Source organism: Apostichopus japonicus, chromosome 7 (genome assembly GCF_037975245.1).
Source record: "Apostichopus japonicus isolate 1M-3 chromosome 7, ASM3797524v1, whole genome shotgun sequence".
Taxonomy (NCBI): Eukaryota; Metazoa; Echinodermata; class Holothuroidea; order Aspidochirotida; family Stichopodidae; genus Apostichopus; species Apostichopus japonicus.
This window is the reverse complement of record NC_092567.1, coordinates 16,397,026-16,416,931: the sequence shown is the minus strand read 5'-3', so window position 1 is coordinate 16,416,931 and position 19,906 is coordinate 16,397,026. Positions and strand designations below refer to the sequence as shown.

At 36.1% G+C, this 19,906-nt stretch overlaps 1 protein-coding gene across 1 annotated transcript; it reads left to right on the top strand.

Moving 5' to 3' along the window:
* Positions 1–2,758: 2,758 nt before the first annotated feature.
* On the top strand, positions 2,759–11,699 carry LOC139969492 (uncharacterized). The gene is made up of 8 exons (XM_071974527.1): positions 2,759–3,296; positions 3,880–3,957; positions 4,688–4,777; positions 5,724–5,812; positions 6,660–6,690; positions 7,610–7,653; positions 8,057–8,107; positions 8,772–11,699. The coding sequence occupies exons 2-8, from the start codon at positions 3,936–3,938 to the stop codon at positions 11,277–11,279; spliced, it is 2,835 nt and encodes a 944-aa protein (XP_071830628.1). The 5' UTR covers positions 2,759–3,296; positions 3,880–3,935; the 3' UTR covers positions 11,280–11,699.
* The last annotated feature ends 8,207 nt before the right edge of the window (positions 11,700–19,906 follow it).

Here is a 19,906-nt window from a genome sequence, read left to right as displayed (position 1 = left end):
GTTCTTCAACATGGTCTTAACATGTTTCAACTTTTTGCTACTGAAACGATACATGTTAACATCGTAGCCGTTAACTTTGTCTTGAAATCAGTAAATAGAAAGTCGTTCAATGGCAAACAAGATTTGGACCTCAATAATTTAACCTTTTACTTTCATCATTAAAGGATGTGACATTAAATGAATAACTGAATGTGAAGGGAGGTTACTTAGACTCTCTGTTAACTCAGGTATACATCGAACAATAAATAAAATGCAGTATGTGTTTTTCGAGTTTCACAAGCCTCCCGATAGTTGACAATTGCGAAAGTTAAGAGGGAACGTCTCATAGAAATCTGAAGGAGCATGCATCAGAAATAGTTAGAAATAGTCTTTTTTTTTTGCCCGGAAAATCCGACGGTTAAAATTGATAAGTTCCAAACTTGACGTGTTATTGTTTTCAATATACTAAACAAAGGTTCATCATCAGTAAAAGAAAAGTTTCTGTCGGACATTTTATCTCTACCTGTTGAAATTGTCCACCTTCCAGCTCTTTTTTCCCTTTACCATCTGTTTATTGATATAATGGTGGTACAGGAAACATCCTCTTTGTTGACTCGGTTACTTCACATTCATTATCTAAATCTGATTTCATGAAAAAAAGTATTTTGTCACTATGTACAAAGTCAGATTTAGAAAATTGGTAATTATCAGAAGAAATAGAAAGATTTGAACTCTTCATCTTACTAGACATAATTTCATCATTTTATCTTGCATATCACATCTTTTTTTCGTCAAAACAGGAAGTTTTACATGCATTGATCACATAAAAATAGCAAATGAATGAACTTATAATGACCTCGAGATTTCATTATCTCAACGTTCCGATAGAGAGGAAGAGATATTGAAGTTCCGTTGCCAGTTGGGCAATATACAGCTACGTCAGTTGCCATGGTATTGGTTAATTTTCTGAGTAGACTACCCCCGGAGGTTACCCATGGCGAGGTTTGCCAGGGTGACTGGAAGTCTACAACCGAGGGAGGGAACAAAACGTGTCCGTGTTTTTAATCATTATGTGTGTGGGTGTGTGTGTGTGTGTGTTAGTGTGTATGTGTTCAATTTTACGTCAAAACCCCCTTAACGGCTTCGCCGATTTCCCTCCAGCGTGGTGAGAAAGTACCTCATGGTGAACACTTGTGTCTCGCAGGACCGGAACCAAAGGTCAAGATCTCAGAAGTCAAATTTTGTAAAAATCGTTTTGTATATCATTGAAATTTAATAAAGCTTTCATAGGTTGCTTAGAATAAACAAGTCCAATGCTATCAAAAATGTGGCTGTCGTAGGAGCCGAAGTCAAAGGTCACTTAGATAAAAGTCAAACAAATATTGAGCGCATCGTATTCCTTTAAACGGTTTGTTGGCGATTAAATATACAACTCAGTGGATTGCTCACTTGCATCAGTTTCAGTTTACTTTCAAATACTTGTGTTGGAAAGTGGGAAGGTTAATTTTAACTCTCAATAACAAAGACCGTTGAATCATTTACAAGCTACTTGAAATGAACACCGTGGACTGCCTTTTTATAAATCCTACTTCAGACGACAAGGCTAAAACAGTTCCTAGCACACTATAAGCTCCACATTGAAGATATGGTACTTGTCATTAACTTGCCTTTGCTGAAGGAGTGTTGTCATAAAGAAGCAAATGAGTTGTTTTCAAAGCCTGCAGATTATTATATCTCGCAGTGTAACATATGAGCTATTTGAAAAAAAGCGTTTATTGTGTATGGTTTTATAAAATATATAAGTTAGAGCACCACTTTATCCTCGCCATTAGTAGGCCATCATGTAGCACAATGCATTAATTCAATAGATGTCAGCTTCAACCAAGAGCTGCGTTGATCTGGACGGTGTTTTGTGCTTAGGAGTAGCGGAACTCGGAGCATTACCAGTGTCTGTTTAGTAAGCCCGAAGTCTCGTTTTTCATTTTTTTTTTATTTGCACTCATACTACTCTATCATAACTCTTCCTTGCTGAGCCTTTTATAAGCAGCTTGACAAAAAGAAATAGCTGCAACATCTGCATCAGAAGGGCTAGGCATATCACCAGTGTAAAGATTGTTGCACGCCTACAAAACATGCCTTTCCTTCTACCCATTCTACTAAATCATAGCAAGTTGTTATCCTTCAAAACTAACAAGTTTCCAGTGACCTATTCACTAGAAGACAAAATTTACACTGAGAAACTAGTCAATGTGATCGACTACAACGATTTTGGAACGTTGTTTGAACAGCGCCCTCATTAAAGATCTTGTCACAGTACAAAGCCTACCTGATTATTTTTTTAACAAGATTGTGTTACAAACAACATCGAGAGTTTTTCCCAAAAATAGTTTTACACATAAAAAAAAGGAAAATTAAGTAATCTAAGATAGCTGTTACAATTGTTAATCCATAACACAGAGTACAAATGGCTCACATTTCTTTCAGAGCAAAGCAATTTTTCCGTCCAAATTCCAGTTTCGATCCTCATTCTCTTCATTGTAACTACTAAAGGATTGCTGCTTATTCGCGCACCTCGTAATAACTGTTTGTATAACATGTATCACACAGTTATCTGTTGTAATATTTATAACTTAGCCAGATCTATTGCAGAGGCTCATATTGCAACAGTAACAAACAGTAACTTATAATATACACTTAATAATGCAACCGTCTGATGACATGTGATTGGTTGATATGTCAGTGCGGTTGCGTCAAGCAGTACACTGTGTACATACTGTGTATAATATTGTCAGTTGTAAGCATCATTGCGGATTGAAGTAGTAACACTAGCATGGTCAGGTGTATTGTAGCCTATTTCTTCTAGTACGTTTAGCTATCCGTTTGAGAAGAGTAAGACGCTAACAGTTTGTGCATAATTAAGCGTGTCAAAACATTCATATGATAAACTGTTCATCATTGACAGCTGTATGTGAATTTGAAAATTAACCGCAACATTACAAAGATACAACTTAGCGCATGGATTTTGTACAGAGAGTAATTGTTTCGTGTTATTCTGCATTGCCGGTGTACCAGTTTATTGTATCCGAAAGTCTCAGAACTGAAATATTCTTACTAATTTCGTCCCAGTGATACCACGGGAGATATGGTCCACCATTCTACAAATAAAGGAATTGGATTTTTCTTACATAAAAGAATGTTTTAGAAAATAAACAAGAAGTGAAAGAATAGTTGTGAAGTTTCAAAGAGGGCGAGACCCGGAGGGGAAATTTGAGGCCGTATTGCTAAAAAGCCATGGTTTAATATTAATGTGACCCAAGGTAAGTTTGTTTCTTTTTGTCGGGGAATACCATAAAGCCAAGGGAAATGCTTATCATCAGCCATTGTGATATAAACGCACACTTGGTATAATGAACAACAAAGTTAACGACGGATATTCAAGTGATGAGAGTATGAGCACTGTACTGAGCAGGATGATCATGCAATTTTGTACAGTAGGTGATTTCATAGTGGATGCCAACTTAAAGGCTTAATTCTCGCCTATTTATAGTAAAACAGAATTATTTTCAATGGGAGAGCCGCATTTAGATTGAATAATATGTTGCCCAAAAAAAGATTTTTGGGGGGGCAAAGAATATGATTTTTCTGTTCAAATAAGCGCTTACATCACCGGCTACGATGCACCTGTATTATGCAGTTGCAAAGGTTACATGTGCTTTACTGCTGACGACTATATGCTATTAATTGCTGAACTTGTCATATGGAGATAGACAGTAAGTGTGTTTATATCGTCCAGTACGGTTTATTTCTTAATTTTGCTATTTTGCCTTGCCAAATTAAATATTTATATTTGTTTTCGTGATGTTAACAATTTTTGTTTTCGCAATCCTTTAATTATTCCAGTACCGTTTGCTCAATCATTTCTTTCGTGTTGGATTAACCGATTACATCCGAGAACAATGGCTTCTAATGTGACCGACGGTATGTACGGCGGCAGTTGCATTAATGCTTTTATAAATTTGCAATATAATATATCAAAGTACACGTGTATAAGGGAAGTGAAACGGACTCTGCTTGTACAAACAAGGTATCAAACTGGTCAGCTCGTTCCCTATACTCCTATATAATAAACGAAAGGCTACGGGTATATTAACTCAACCTGTGACGAAAGTGTTACATTACAAAAATGGCTGAAAAGATCAGTTAAATACATAAAACAGACAACTAATAAGAAGTTATTTGAGCAAATACAATATGATTTTTTTATATTAATATACATAAAATCCTTTACAAATAAGGATCATATCTTTTTTTAGATGAACGGGCAAGCCACGAGCAGAATGTATGTAGTTGTGTAGCGTGTGTGTAGTGGGTGTATTCAAATCCCATTTTATCAACAAACTTCATTACAACGATGTACTAATCTAGTTGATAACAAGGCCCTTTAGTCTTTTTCATCAAGTTTCGGTACCATATCTGTGATACTCCAGACGTAAAAGTGCAGATATTGAGCAGTCAGAATTCGACCATGATTGTACAAATCCATGCATGACTCATTTTAATCCTGTTTATAGTAACAATCTGCTGTTTGTCTTTCGTTTTCGTTTCAATTTCCTTTCATCAAACTTTATTTCAATCTCTTTTGATCCAAAAATATACAGAGTGTATTTGTTGTGTACGATAGAAAAGAGAGTGTGTTTTTTTTCTTCAGAACGTTTGCCAGTAGCTTTAGAATGGGTACGTTTAACTTCGTGTTTCATAAACGAAAATCGGTTGACAGACGAGACTAAAAAAGAGTCAGGTGAGATTCTCAAATATTTCAAATTTATCACGTAAGAGGATCTATTCGCTGTCTTTTCTTGTCGGTAAAAAAGCTAATAAACCCAAATTAGACTATTTCCCAATAAATTTTAAATCATTGTAAAACTAATATTATTTAAAATACCACTAGATAAGTGTTAAGAATAGTCATACGACAAAGATATAAAAACAACTATATATATATATATATATATATATATATATATATATATATATATGTATATACAAATACACAGGTAACAAATGACAAATTTATAAAAAAAATTCAAACTTATGGAAATTCAAGGTGTTAATAAAAATGATAATTGCTCTATCGATATGAAAACTAACAATTAATTGATATATCGATAGTGTCAAATGATGACAATACATTATTTATAATTGATATAACGATAGTAACAAATAATAGTTACAAAAGAGAACGTTAAGAAGACTAACGGTTCCGTTTGTATCTTGAAAATGAATAAGAAGTAATACTTGTAAGCTTGTTTCAAATATTGCTATATTTAGTTACCATGTAAACTTAATTGTGTAAAGTGCTAAACATCTATGTTAAAACGAACGTACGGTGTTTCTGTGCTGTCGAATAGTTCCATTGTTTAACTTGAAACCAGTATCGCATGTACTTTTTAAGAAAAGTCGCCCAGGAAAGAATCAGGGCACGAAAACCAAGCTACTGAACGACTGGTCCACTCTCAACCCTAGTCACATTGCATGACTGTGACTGTGTGATCATCGTCGGGTGTGTATCACCATTCCCCTCGAAACGGAACAGGAACTACACATGATCTTAGCCAAAATGCCGAGAAGAGATGTATCGCAATGTATCAAAATGTTTCGCAATGTTAGTTTTCAGTGAAGACATGTGTCAACATATACAACTATAACGTCTATCGCACATAATTAGCTGTTTCATCATTTGACAGTACGTAAACTTAATCGCCTAAAGAGGGAATGGAACACGATATTGCAACAAGTCCTGCTGGCAACAAGCAAGGAAAACTACCCCGAGACGGTAAATAATTCAACTTTAAGTTTTAACATGAAGCATATTTTTAATTCTATGAAGTCGAACTAACATAATTATTTAATACATGCTTATGTCCAAATCTATTCATCACACAGTCATAAAACACGCATGCGTGAAAAATCATTTTGACAATTTATACAAATAACATAAAGTCAACAGAAATTAAGACTGAGTTAACTTTCAATTAAATCCTATTTCCTGAACTGTGGATAATCTGTGTACCGAAAGTATAAATAAAAACCCCAGAAATTTCACTTTGTCTGCTGAGGACAATTTAAAATTGTCAGTTAGTATACCATCTAATATTATGGCAATGTTTAAACTTATTTAATGGGATAACAATGTTGAACTCAAATGACAAGGATAGAGGTTCGAAAACTTGAATATATACAATTTAATTGTTTTGCTTGAATGTGATGATGATGTTAAAACAGTGTCTTGGAGACCATTCCTTTAAGAAATGAACAAACTGCATCTCTTACTATAAAATTACTAAAATAAATAACCATATCATCAGCAATGGTCTAACGGACCCTCGGGACTGTGAGAAATGTACCGCTTAGGATCGGACCAGAGGACACTTGTTCTTTTTTCATGTTCCCTGAGGTGTAGGTTAACACAATTTTATTGTAACTTATATTTTCTGGACCCCTCAGTGACTAGATCGATTGTGACTTGTACTGACACATATTATTAATGACATTGGTAGTCATTGGTCTCTAGAAATACCACTATTAAATGGAGACGGTATACTGGCATCATTCTTTAAAGGAAACTATACATTGTATAATTTATCAAATTGATGTTATCTGAGTATCAATTTACATAACAGGAAGGCGGGGACGTGGGACGCTCGAACCAAGGCAAGTACAGCTTAAACTGCCCAAGTTATGATTACAAATTCTCTTAAGCGGTGGTAGCTCGGCCTATTTTAAGTGCCACTCTCGGTTTCCACTTTATAGATGTTCTTAATTGTTCTTAATTTTTAACAGTTTTCTGCTAGTAAAACAGTGTCTAGTGAAAAAAGTTATCATAATTTAGAGATATCAGAACGAACCATAGAATGAGATTATGCTAAAATATGTCTCTTATTTTATGAATATTATTATCATCATTAATAACAGATAGGATTATAAGTAAAACTGATGAGAAATACTGTGATTAAATAATAATAATAAATATAATTAATTGAATTTACTTAATTAATATCGTTATTGATTAAGAACAACACAGTTATCGATCATAATATTATGAATAATTAATGATACTGTATTCATAGTACAATCGATCGGTATTGCCATGAGCAACTAATTCTAACATTTATTTGTATTACTGATATTGTACTATTAGTATTATCTTATCATTAAATATCATTTTCTCCTCAGTAGCACTGTTTTATTAGAAGTATGAATTACAAACTGTGTTGTTCCTTAGTCAAAATATCTGGTGGTAACTCAAGGGATCGTTTAAAAAAAAGTGACCCTTGTGTTAAATTGTTTCTGTTGACACCTTTGTTGACCGTTTAAGAACAAAACCTCACTAGGCTACTGGACACGCAGGACACAGAGGGTTCGAAATAAAACACCAAGTAAAATCATGAATGGTTGGAGAATTACAAGTAACTAACCTATCGTGACCTCACAAATCCATATTTCCGATATAAGTGTTTGTAAAGAAAATATGTGCTATATATTAATATGACCATGACCATCAGAAGGATATAAGTGTTCTCACCCAACTTAAACCTGTTAGGTATTGACAAATTGGAATTTTACTTCACAGGTGCCCCCGAACTTGACATCGACAAGTTGTATACAGATCTGGAGGTAAAACCTTTATTGCTCGTTTAGATATATTGAAATTTATACCAAACACTCCTTTAATATAAGCAACTAGGAACTGTGTATGGTATGCTAAACAACACACCGAAAGCATGAAATTTGTAGAAGAATTTGGTAACTTACTTGCTATCAAATATTTACTGAAATTGTTGTCTAGTCCAAGTTATGCTCTTCGTGACCACTGTGGCGAAAATTTATTTATAAAAAAGTATTGAGCTGTTTTGTTTCCAATAACAATAACACTGTTAACTGCAATTTCTCCAAATCTTTATCGCTAGATGAGAATGATAAATAAATAAATCAGTTATGTAAACTATTAAAGTGTCTTCCACATAAGGACCTTACTTAACTCTCTACTCAATTGCATTTTATTGTTCTCACCTGTTAGACCAACAGGAAGGACTTCTTGGCTGTTTTTCGAAAATTTACTGACAAAGAAGTAAGAAACACTGATATTGCAATGATATGATATTATTACACTTATATTAATTATATATTAAGACACAGTTATTTTCGTTCCATGTGTATAGTCTACACTACTCGATCAATATTGTTATTGTTTAGAAACTTTTACCATCACAAAATATTTGCTAAAGGTAATACGAGTCAAATGCGAAACCGCCAGGCTAGTAAGACGCATACACGTTGCTTCCTCTTGTGGAAATTGAGGTTGATTGTAGCTAAGCAAGACGCCATTACAGAACAAATTTCAATGGAAAAAATCTCTGCGACGCAATTTCTATTTTGGTTTGAAAACGTGCATTTGAGATAGTGAGTTTAGTAACGATTGTAACTAATGTTAACATTTATGTAAGAAATTCAAATGAAATAATCGAATTTTTTACTTTTACAAGTATTATCTTAGTCCCTCACAAGGTTAAGTTCCCTTTATATGTTGCATTAAAATTTACAACAAATTCCTAAATAATGGCAATTTTGAGGTTGTAAATTTTATTCTTGGAAAGTGTTTTGGGAAGGGTGTTTAGGGAAGGGTTTATCCAAACTTGAAATTATATGATTAATATTTATAAGCCACAATGTTTAAACAAGTGAATAACTTAATGTAATCTAGCATAACTATCTTCTATATGTTTTCCTTTTAGTATGATGCATGTGCCCTGTATCACGTATTCCAAAAGTGCGGGTTTACCAAACCGAAGAAATTTGAAACAAGGTCATCAACAAAACACTCAATTGAGTTTTTCACAGATTATTCAGAAGAATATGTGTACAGGGTCCCTTTCTCTATTCCTGAAATTAAGAGAAACAAGAAAAAAACCGTTACAAATTCAGACAACAATGCCTGGAAAGCAGAGGAAATCGTTTCAGAAAGCATCCGTGCGTGGGGAGAGACATGTGGCAACTTGCACATGTTTATATTTTCTGATTTCAAATACTCGTATCAGTTATACAATGTTAATGAAAAGAAGAATGGGGAACACGACGTGGTTGTTATTTGTAAGCAACTTGGCATAATATTTGTCCAAGTAAAAGGAATTACAGTTAAACCGAAAAAATTTAGCACGACGAGGCATAATGTAAAGGATGCTGCAGAACAACTTTACAGAGACGTGATGGCTTTTGCAGTTATAAGCAGAGAGCTTGCAAACTTCCCATTTAGTAACATACCAATTTGGGGGTTTATTGCACTCCCGTGTGTTGAAACAGAACAAATCTTAAGGCTTGCATCTCTCGATGCCTCTGAAACCGATAATGGTATCCCTGTGTGTAGAGATCACAACAATATAATACTTGGTAAAACACAGATAGAATCTAAAAGTTGGCTTAATGGGCTGCTACATGAATGTAATAAACATCCCATCATGTGGTCTCATGAACAATTCTTGAAGATCAGTGAGTTGTTTGTTAAAAACAGTACTCTTTGTACAAGTTTGGAGAAAACTTGTCGAAACACATTTGGAACAAAGGCACGTCTTTATCTTAGTCCAGCGCAAGCACAGGTAGTACGGCGTCGCCATAAATGTCTTGCTATTACGGGAGATTTTGGAACCGGCAAGACTTTTCTTCTTACGCATATGGCACAAAATGATGCATTAGAAGGTCTGGGAACCTACATAATAAGCTGTGCGGAGTTGAACAAATTCTTGAATTTCAATCCTACTTTTATGGAACTACCACTTGTTAGTTATTTAAAACAGAGCATTAGAGACATTCATAAAGAGAAAGTGGATATTAAATCAATTACACATTTATACAAACAAACACTAACCAATGAAATTGCTTCAAATGTAGTTAAATTTACAGGTGATATATTTATTAAGGTGTTTGACTTTCTTTTGAAATTGAAACGTAATAAAGCAGAATCATCTAGCAGTGACACAAATAAGAAAACGGAAGTCAACATTTTTGTTGATGAAATGCCGTTGAGTCTCTTCCAGTTAATCAAACAACAGATTGTTGAGAGATGCAGTCAGCCTGGTAGCGGTATTGCCAAGGTGTGGATATCGTTAGCAACAGAAACATGTTACAAGGACACAGTGGCCGATAGTGAGAACTTCCCTGCAGTGTATCTCACAAAGAATATGAGGAATCCTCCTGTTATTTCTAGACTGATGGAGGCAATTTGCAAATACACCGGAGACATATGTAAAAGTCCACAGAGAAGCAACCACGCGTCTCATGGTAACGATAATCACAAAGACAATCTGACAGAAAATGTTAGGCAAACCGACAGTCAAGTAGGAAATGAAGCAGGTAATCAAAACAGCTGTCAAACAACTATTCAGGATTCAGACTTACCGAGCAATCGGGGAGACGATCCAACACAAAGTGAAGATTCTAATCGAGAGGACCAAGCAGTAACTTATCAGCAATTCAATCAGAGTGAATATCAGGAAAGCAATGAAAATCGAGTCCCCAGTACACCAAGCGAAGCAAAAGCCCTCTTGTACAAAATTGAAAACATAACATGCACATGTACTGAGGACGACTGCAAATGTAAATGTGTGCGTAAATGTGAATGTGAATCAGCATTGTGTGAGTATCTGTCACAGAGAATTTCGGATGTAATAAAAAGAATACTGCAGGATCAAGATTTCTACAAAGTTAAAGATAAAATACCACATATAGTATTTATGGTATCCCACATCTTTAACAGATCATTTAAAAGTGACCTATTTACTAACATCAAATCTGTCATAAATGAGGCACTAAAAAACGTCAACATTGGCAGTTTCAGTTGGTTAACAGTGGCAAATGCAGCATTTGAAGAACCCAAGGAATCCAGTCGATCCGAGCATTTAATTGTTGATGAAAACACATATAGCGGATGTGAGAATGATAGACTTATATTCATAGATCTGCTATCAATGTGGCAATGGTTACCAAATAAACCATCAGGAAGCACAAGTGTAATGTTCCTGTCGCGGTGCACCTGTAAATACGTCCATGTTATATTACCACCAGGCGAAACAAAGAGGTTGCTTGAGGCACATAAGAAGATGTTTCAAGACGAAATCGAGAAGCTCAAGTCAGATGACTTGCGTATGAAAGGATTTAAACGAGAAATTGAAAAGTTTGACAGCTTTATCCAAAACGAAGGACGTATTTTGCCTGTCTTATTAAAATCAAAATTACTTGAAGAAAAATGAAATAATACTACAGATTGGATGCAGGAAAGAAAATACCAGCGACTAATTAAGTAGTTGTAATCAAGTTATATAACAATTAAAACGTTTTCCTACATAATCATAGAAGAACACTGTATTTCATTGAGACTTTCTTAGTATTCTGATTTGCAATTCTGATTTGTCATCTAACGTAAGGAAATGGTTACGTTGTACTGTGACGTTTGACGAACATCACCACACGCATCTCAGAAACTGACGTGTTACATAGATAACATTTGTACAGTTTACATTTTGTCCACTGCATGCGATTAGACATATTTAAATCCACATGTTGTATTCCTTTAGGCGGAGCAATCCGCAATCCTCCTTTCTTGCTTGCCTTACCGTAAAGGAAGGGAAAACTTTTATTTTAAATATATATTCTTAATATGTACTTAATATTGAAAATAATCATTTAATGTACTGGAATTGTAGCTAGTAGGTTATAGAAAATTAATCTGATAACTATATTGATAGATACATAGTTTTATGTATCTTTTCAATATTTGAATTGGTTTTTAGTAGTTTTTTTATGCCACCAGTTGTATGACATCGGTACTAATATAACAAAACCATTAGTAACAGTGTATTCATTGTAGGAAGGATGTCATCTGATAAAATAATGTATTTGTATAGAATGACCATTTCAGTCCGGCCGATAAATCTTGCAAGTAGTTGTTTCCTTTTTTTCTAATGTTTTTCCGAATAATGCGATCGTCAAAAATGCAGTCATACAAGATTCTGATAACCCATGATTGTTTATCTGCACAAACGCCTAGTAATTTTTTGTTCAGCTAATTTATGTTTATCGAATATTTAGATTATGTGATTGAAAAAAATTCTAAGAAACAACTAATAAACATTTATTTTACCGAGATGTGTGCTTGATATATAGGTGTGTTTCTGGACTTCCAATTTTCCCAAACTGTTTCATTCAACCCCTACACTTTAAACTTCTGTTGCCGCCACTTCACGGTCATCCAAGACCATTATGGTATATGACGTCATGTCCTGTTTATTTGTGGTAGAGTGCACCCGATACTAATAGCTGGTACAGTAACTACTGTTCATGTCCTGTAACATATCATACCGTGTTACGAACACAAAGTAGTAATTACTGATGCTCGGTTGTGGGACATGAACAGTAGTGCTTTTTACGTGCAAAGAAAACGGACACGGATCAAAGGTCAACAGAACCAAAATCTCAAAATCTCAGTCTGTAAAACAACCACCAAAAACCCAACTGAAACCCACAAACACAAATCTCTCACTAACGTAGCGTTTAACGTGACGTGAAAAGGACACGGACCCAAAGGCCAACAAAAGCAAAACAAAAAAACACTACAAACCGACCCCAAAAAGCAAACTCCAAACCACAGTTAAACTGAGTATGCTAGGCCTATGTACAATATTAATACGTCTCGTACACACAAGTACGTTTGCGGATCTACTGCTATTTTGTTGTTCCTGATGCGTCGCTAGGATACCGTGACTCCATCCTCTTTCGTCATCTCATTTGCATATTTGTCGCAAATTCAGCCGTTTTGAAAGTAGTGAACTGGACTTAATTAAGCTAATAAGAAAGCAGTAAGAGATGTTTTTCGTCCGAAATGATTCATAAACTTAGATTATCATCCAAAGAATCGCTTTTTACGTGCAAAGAAAACGGACACGGAAAAACCAAAAACCAAAAACAATCCCAGTCTGTTTAACATCCACCACAAACCCAACTGAAAACCCACAAACAGAAATCTCGTAGGCTTTCTCATCTTCATAGACCCCTTGTCCAGTCTTTGTCTTACATGGGAACAAGTTAACAGCTTCGCAGTTGTGAAAGTGCCACCTGTAACAATGTTACCGTCTCACAAACACAAAGTAGTAATTACTGATGCACGGTTGTGGGACATGAAGAGTAGTTGCTGTACCAGTATGAGTATCGGCTGTAGAGTAAACCCTAGTTGATATTAACGTTCCTGTCATTGTTACACGTGGAAACATTATGAAATAAAGCAAAGTCTTTTATTTGCTTATACTCAGGATAAGATAACCATGTGTATAACTAGAGAATGCACCAACATCGGATGCATGTATCGTAAATATGCGATGCTTTTAACGTGCAAAGAGAACGGACACGGACCAAAGGTAAAAAAAACAAAACAATCCCAGTCTGTATAACAACCCCCAAAGGCCAACAGAACCAAAACAATAAATCACTACAAACCAGCCCCAAAAAGCCAACTCCACACCACAAACAGAGCCCCCCCCCCCTTAAACCATTTTATGTAACGACCACACAAACCCCCACACCTAACAACTAACTCACTCCAAATTTCATCCGGGGAACGACGTCCCGATAGTAGACGACAGGCTTGCGCCAGCGTCTACGAAAGGCAGTGTCGGGAAGCCGTGCATGGTCCGCCTCCATGTGCAACCTAATGTCACTTTGCACGAGGTGGACGACAGCCTCGGCTCTCCAGACGTCCCCGTCGAAACTAGGCGGCATCAGCTGTTCCAGATGTGTCTCCTGATTATAGCGGCAAACAACAACAGCAGATCCATAACCCAGGTTGGGCATACAGGGGGCATCAAACCATACAAAACAAAGTCACTACTAATGACCACTGTGTGCAACCAATAACACCAATAACGAAGGCGTGAAACCATTCCCACACCAACCGGACAAAGGGACACTCCAGCAAAAGGTGTTGTATAGTCTCGATGGCTTTACAGCCCACACGGGGACAAATCCCATCACCTAATCGCCACCTGACTAGGCGAAAATGGTTAGTGATGAGGATCCCATGTGCAATCCTCCACGTCAAGTCCCGGAGACGGCTACCGACGGGCACAAAGGCGCGAGCATTGAACGAAACAATGGTGGGTATAACACAGAGGGGGCCACGTTAAGCAGAACATCTGGCCCACCCTCCTCTTTGATTCTACGAAGTGAGTCACCAATCTGAGTATACACACCAGAAGGGAGTGTCGCCTTTGGCCGGTTATTGGAAAAGGATCCGGGCCAGTGGTGGCGAGAAAGAAACCCACCCCTGAACCTAATAATAAAGGCAAAGGGAAACGAAGGATTCTCAAACGCAACAAAAACAACTTTCAAAAGGAGAAAGCGCAGTTTAGATGGTAGGTGTACCAAACCAAGCCCACCGCTCAAGGGGGTCTTATACATAACGGTCCTTTTGACAAGGTTTGGTTTGCGCTTTCCCCAAATGAAATCAAATATGATCCTCTCCAATTGCACCAAGGCATGATCCGGTGCGGCGATCACCGTAACAGGAAACCAAAGGAGAGGAACAATAAAACTATGAACAACTGTAACCTTCACAGGGAGGGAGAGCCACCTCTGACTGAATGTGTCGAGCCTTGCCTCCACCTGATCAGACTTCTCGGCCCAAGTGGTGGCCTCCGAGGCATCATAACCTAGCCAGATGCTATTTACCTTATGGTTATGGTTTGAAAGGTGACACAATATCCTTTTGTCATTGGACATTTTAATCATATGGTGAAGTTTTGAAATTAAAGTCTCCTCAATGGTTTCTTTAAATAATAGAGCACAAGATAGATGATTCTAAGATCGTGTTTGATCTTGAATTTTATTAAAATATAAATGGCTAAATTATCGAATTAGCCAAATTACATATTCCACTAGACTAAAATCCTGTTGGCATACGTTATTTGTCAATGTGTATTGTACAGTTGCAAGTAAAGATGAAGTAAAAGTTGTTAAAAGTATGATCACTCAAGGAACATTTTATTAGTGAATTATTCTGCATGCGTCTCGCAAATAACAATACATTTTTGACCAGCATATTTGTTTCCATTGAGCTGAGGAGATATGATTTCTTTGTATTACTGTGTAAAGATCTGCAATCCAAATAATAACTGATCAAAGTTCAATTCAGAAAATGTATATGATAATACTGTGTATGATTCGATGATGCGATTATTCAGTCTTACTGGTGTAATCCTATCTGTAAAATTATATTAGTGTATTATTCTGTATGCGTCTCGCAAATAATAATAATATTTTGACAAGACGAATTATTTTATTTCAGCTGAGGAGATATTATTTGGTTGTATTATACTGCTGTGAATATCCTGCAATCCACCTACTAACTAATCAAATTCCAGAAATGTATATGATAATACTGCGTATGCTTCGACGATGCGGTTTGCATTATGCAGCCGATAAATACGAAGCACCGGATCCCTAAGTGTACTTACTATAGATTAAAGGCTAATACGACTTTCCCTTTAAAGAAATCAACCGACATTTAAAAAATGGTTATGGGAGCCTATAACTTAAGGCCTGTTACTACTCACTATTCAGAGAACAAACGTGTATTCGAAAATAAAGACAGTCTGAGGTTATTTTGAGAATTAAAAGGTTTGTTAAAATGTATACTTTTGTGGCTGATCGTCAGTGTTGTATAATCAACAACAGAAAGCAAGAAATTGTGGGTATGTAGTTACTGCCTGGAATGACCTTAAATGTATGAAATATATTTATGTCCGTATACCCATCAGTATAGCTCCCCTTGCTTCACCAATTTATTTTAGTCCCTTAAAGAGTCCCAAAGATGGCTGAAATGAAGAGATGATGGCGATACAAAGAAAAAAACTTGATGATGATGGTTATAACCTAGGGCAATCACATTAAACAACCCACTATGCTAGGCCAATAAAGTTCAGTCAAATATATAAATGATATACAGTCAAATATGTATGTATATGTGTACTTGGGGCTGCACTTGAGTCATTGTAGCCAACCTCTATATATGTAAGAAGGTCTGTGCACAACCCTAAGAGAAAAAGGAACGTTTTTAATGTCAGATGTTGCAATATGAGGCAACATTTTTGGTCCATTCAAGTAGGTCTAAACGGAAGTTGGGCTAATAAACGATTATAACTCAAAATTCCCCGAATGATCTACATAGTTTCCTCAATCTTTATGGGAGGCCAGATTGTATAAAGTAATTTATAAAGCAGGGGTGCTCCCGTTCGGTCATTAGGTCAACTCCCATGTATTGACAAGATGGGGAAAAACAAAGGCAAATGGAGTATTCTGAGGCATTTTTAAACTATCATTTAGGTTTTAAGGAGCATTTTGGGAGGAACAGAGGCGAATAAAGGATTTTATTATGAAGGGGTGTTAGCTGTGGTTATTGCCGTCTCCTATGTATGGAGGTGGAAAAATGTAGACGTAACATGGTGCATTCTGAGGCATCTTTAGACAATAAATCAGATTTATAGAAGTAGCCCTTAGCACAAGTTTTTGCTAATGAATACTGTGTATGAGGTTGATAACAGGCAGAGGAGGGGTCAGCCCGTAGAAGTATTCCTGTTTTTCCACGGTAAAATGCAGATAGTTAATTATCGTTTAAAAATTTGAAGTGGATTGATAGTAGAACATTGGTCAGATGGTGATGTAAAACTTTTGTTATACGTCACTATCTAAGCGGAGCGCCATCATCGGTTGGCAAGGAGCGTCGAAATTTTTTGATCAAAGGTACCCTTAGATCGGTAAAATTAACACCCATATTGGCTTTACATTGCATCTAAACAATTAATGAACGTGTGTAAATTTAGGGAGGACGGATAGAAGAACTTATATGGTGATACGTACAACTGAAGCTTATACGTCACTATTTAGGCGGTGCACCACCATCAGTTGGCGCGGCGCGTCGAAATTTAAGCAAAAAGGAAATCCTATATCAGCAAAAATGACACCTCTGGTAACAATAAATCGCATCTAGACAGTTCTTTCCCCCTAAAATTATTAGTATATTGTGCATTGGACCGATCAAGAATATGTTCAGCACCCACTTCGAAATTCTCCCTGCGGTCCCCACTTCTTGGAGCACTTGGCAAATATCGGGGGCTGAACATACCTTAACACCCCCCCCCCCCTCCTACCGAAACTGCCGAGTGCTGTATACTGTAACAATGGATTTAATGTGTTACTGTGTTAGTGCCAATTTGTAATTTACATTATTCGATTTGCATGCATCATTCCAGGATTTCGAGCAGTAAAGAAATTACATCGGCATTGCCATTGCATATTGTTGACACGGGGGGGGGGGGGGGAGTGTCATGTGTCAGTGTATTGAATTTAATTATTGATATACCCAATATGCAAATCTGGCTTTCGTAAATCTTTTCTCTGGATTTAGTTATTCAACGCATTCAGTAAAGCAGCAACGTTGAAAATCAATTCCTGAAGCTAGCACTGTAGGACATGCCGCGGATTCATCACATGCAGAATTGAATCGCTAGTTTGTTAGCTCCAGGATTCGTAAACTGTGCTGTGAACCAAATGCTAGCTCCAGCTCTAGTTATTCTGCATGCTTCATGTTACGATGTTAAACACAAATTCGACTTAGATTCAAAACAAATAGGCCTATTGGATAGCTGTTGTGGGGGAATAATTTCGATTAGGGTTGGGCATATTTGTCTGCAAAAGCGACAAAAAAGTGAACTAAGGTCTGGGAAAAAGTGGGGGCAAATGCCCCCTCTTGCCCCCCCCCCCTCCCGTAATCCCGCCCATGAATCACGCAATTATTGTTTTTCTTTTTTGGAAAACAATTCGTCAAAAGTTCTTTGCAATGTTCAAAAGACATTATTGGTTAATGGAAAAAGAAGCAAAGTTTCGTTATGTTTGTTTTCAAAATGTTATTTAAATATCGCACATACAGTTGTTAAGGATAGGTGTTTGCAAGCAAACTATTAAAATATAAAATATTTATTGCTAGACAAGAAGTATTTTCATAACATTGTCAAACTTCTATTTTAATTTCCTCAAAACATTTTAGAAACGTTCCATTTATGGTCAAATTAATCGTTCAATTGGTTTTCGCTTGAAAAGAAGAAAGTCTTCAGTAAAATTCATCATTTTACTCCTCCTTATTAAAGGATGAGGTAGATAAGATAGTTCTTTCGCTAATATCAATATTCAAGCAAGACTTTTTATTACGAACTTAATATGATTAGCTTTCAGAAGGTTCGTTTGATGATTTAATAAAGAGCAAGCTCGTTTTGATCTTTTCCCAACTCAGAAATAGTTTTACAATTAGTTATACCAGGGTCATGGTCATTGAACTTTTTCGCAAACCAAATTCATACGTCTCATAGGATTTCTTATCAACCAAATTGTTTGGTACTGACTTGCACCAAGATTAAAAGACACTCTTCATTATCATTTAGTAGTACACAAGCATTGTTAATAAATGACTCGATGGGAGTTTAAGGTCACTGTCTTTATGCAGTTATCAAACAAACTGTTAGTTAAATTCGTTAAGAACCATTTGTTGGATAATATGCAACTAAGGGGAAATGACCTGGAAATCGAGGAACTTTAAGATAACTAAGATAAATAAATCTATATTTACCTATATATTTACCTATAATAAATATATATAACCACATAAGTTAAACTTATGCTAGGTTTGATCAGATAATTTATATAATGTGGTTGAATCAGATTTAACAATCAATAACGAGTGTCTTCTTCTAAACCTTCTGAGGATTTTATCTCCGTTCGTGAGTTAGTTAAGTTGGTTGGCGTTAATTAGTAATACGGGGAACCACAGCGATTGGATTGTTGCAAGCTTTTGGGCGCATTGGGAATGACTGATTTGGCGTTTTTATACAGTAGCCCATTATAGTTTGTATTTTTATTTATTTCATTTAATCAAGAGAGGACTGGTAAGGGGCAGGCGTTTTGCAAGCTGTTTACCATTATCCCCTATATTGAAAGTTTAATCGTGCATATATATCAATTATGACTTTATTATATAATTGTAAATTGGTATGTAAAAGTGTCCATATCAGTCAAAAGCAAAATACGTCCAAAGTAGCATACCTTGTGTCACCGAGACGACGCTCAATGAAGCTAAAGAAGTAGGCGGAGGATGTTTACACTTTTATTTTGCACACGTGGAGCGACTGAAACACTATGAAGAAAACTATAAAAGAAAACACATTAATATACAAACATTGGGCAAACATGAATTCACACAAATCAATCGTAACATATTATAGAATAAGATTTTCTCATCGATTCTGCACGAAAGGAAGTATCATAACAAATAACAATTTGGTAAGATTAAACACAGAAGAAACAGAGTTACATTGACGACAATTACAGCCTTAATAATAACCAACACTCAACTTACAATCGTTGCCGGGCTAACTACCAGCACAGCAAACTGCGACATACAGGGTCATTCAGGGGCTTACATCAGGTTTCCATGGTTTACGGCTTCTTTCAGGAGAATGTAATGCCAACTAAATAATAACCTCTGGAGAAATACTCTTCAAAGACAAGACTTTAACTGAAGATACCCTAACAAATTAGCAAAACAACAAATACACTGAAAGACAATAAGGATAACAGGCACAAGCATATAGCAAAATCACATTAAATGCAAATATATAAATGTAATAAACAAGTATCCAATAACTATACCTACAATACCTATATATAACATACAGAATACTTACATACTACTTACATACTACTTAAGTATTGCTTGACCCGCGCACGGCGGCGGAGAAAAAATTCTCGAAGCTGTGCGCGGAGGTGAAGTTTGGCGACC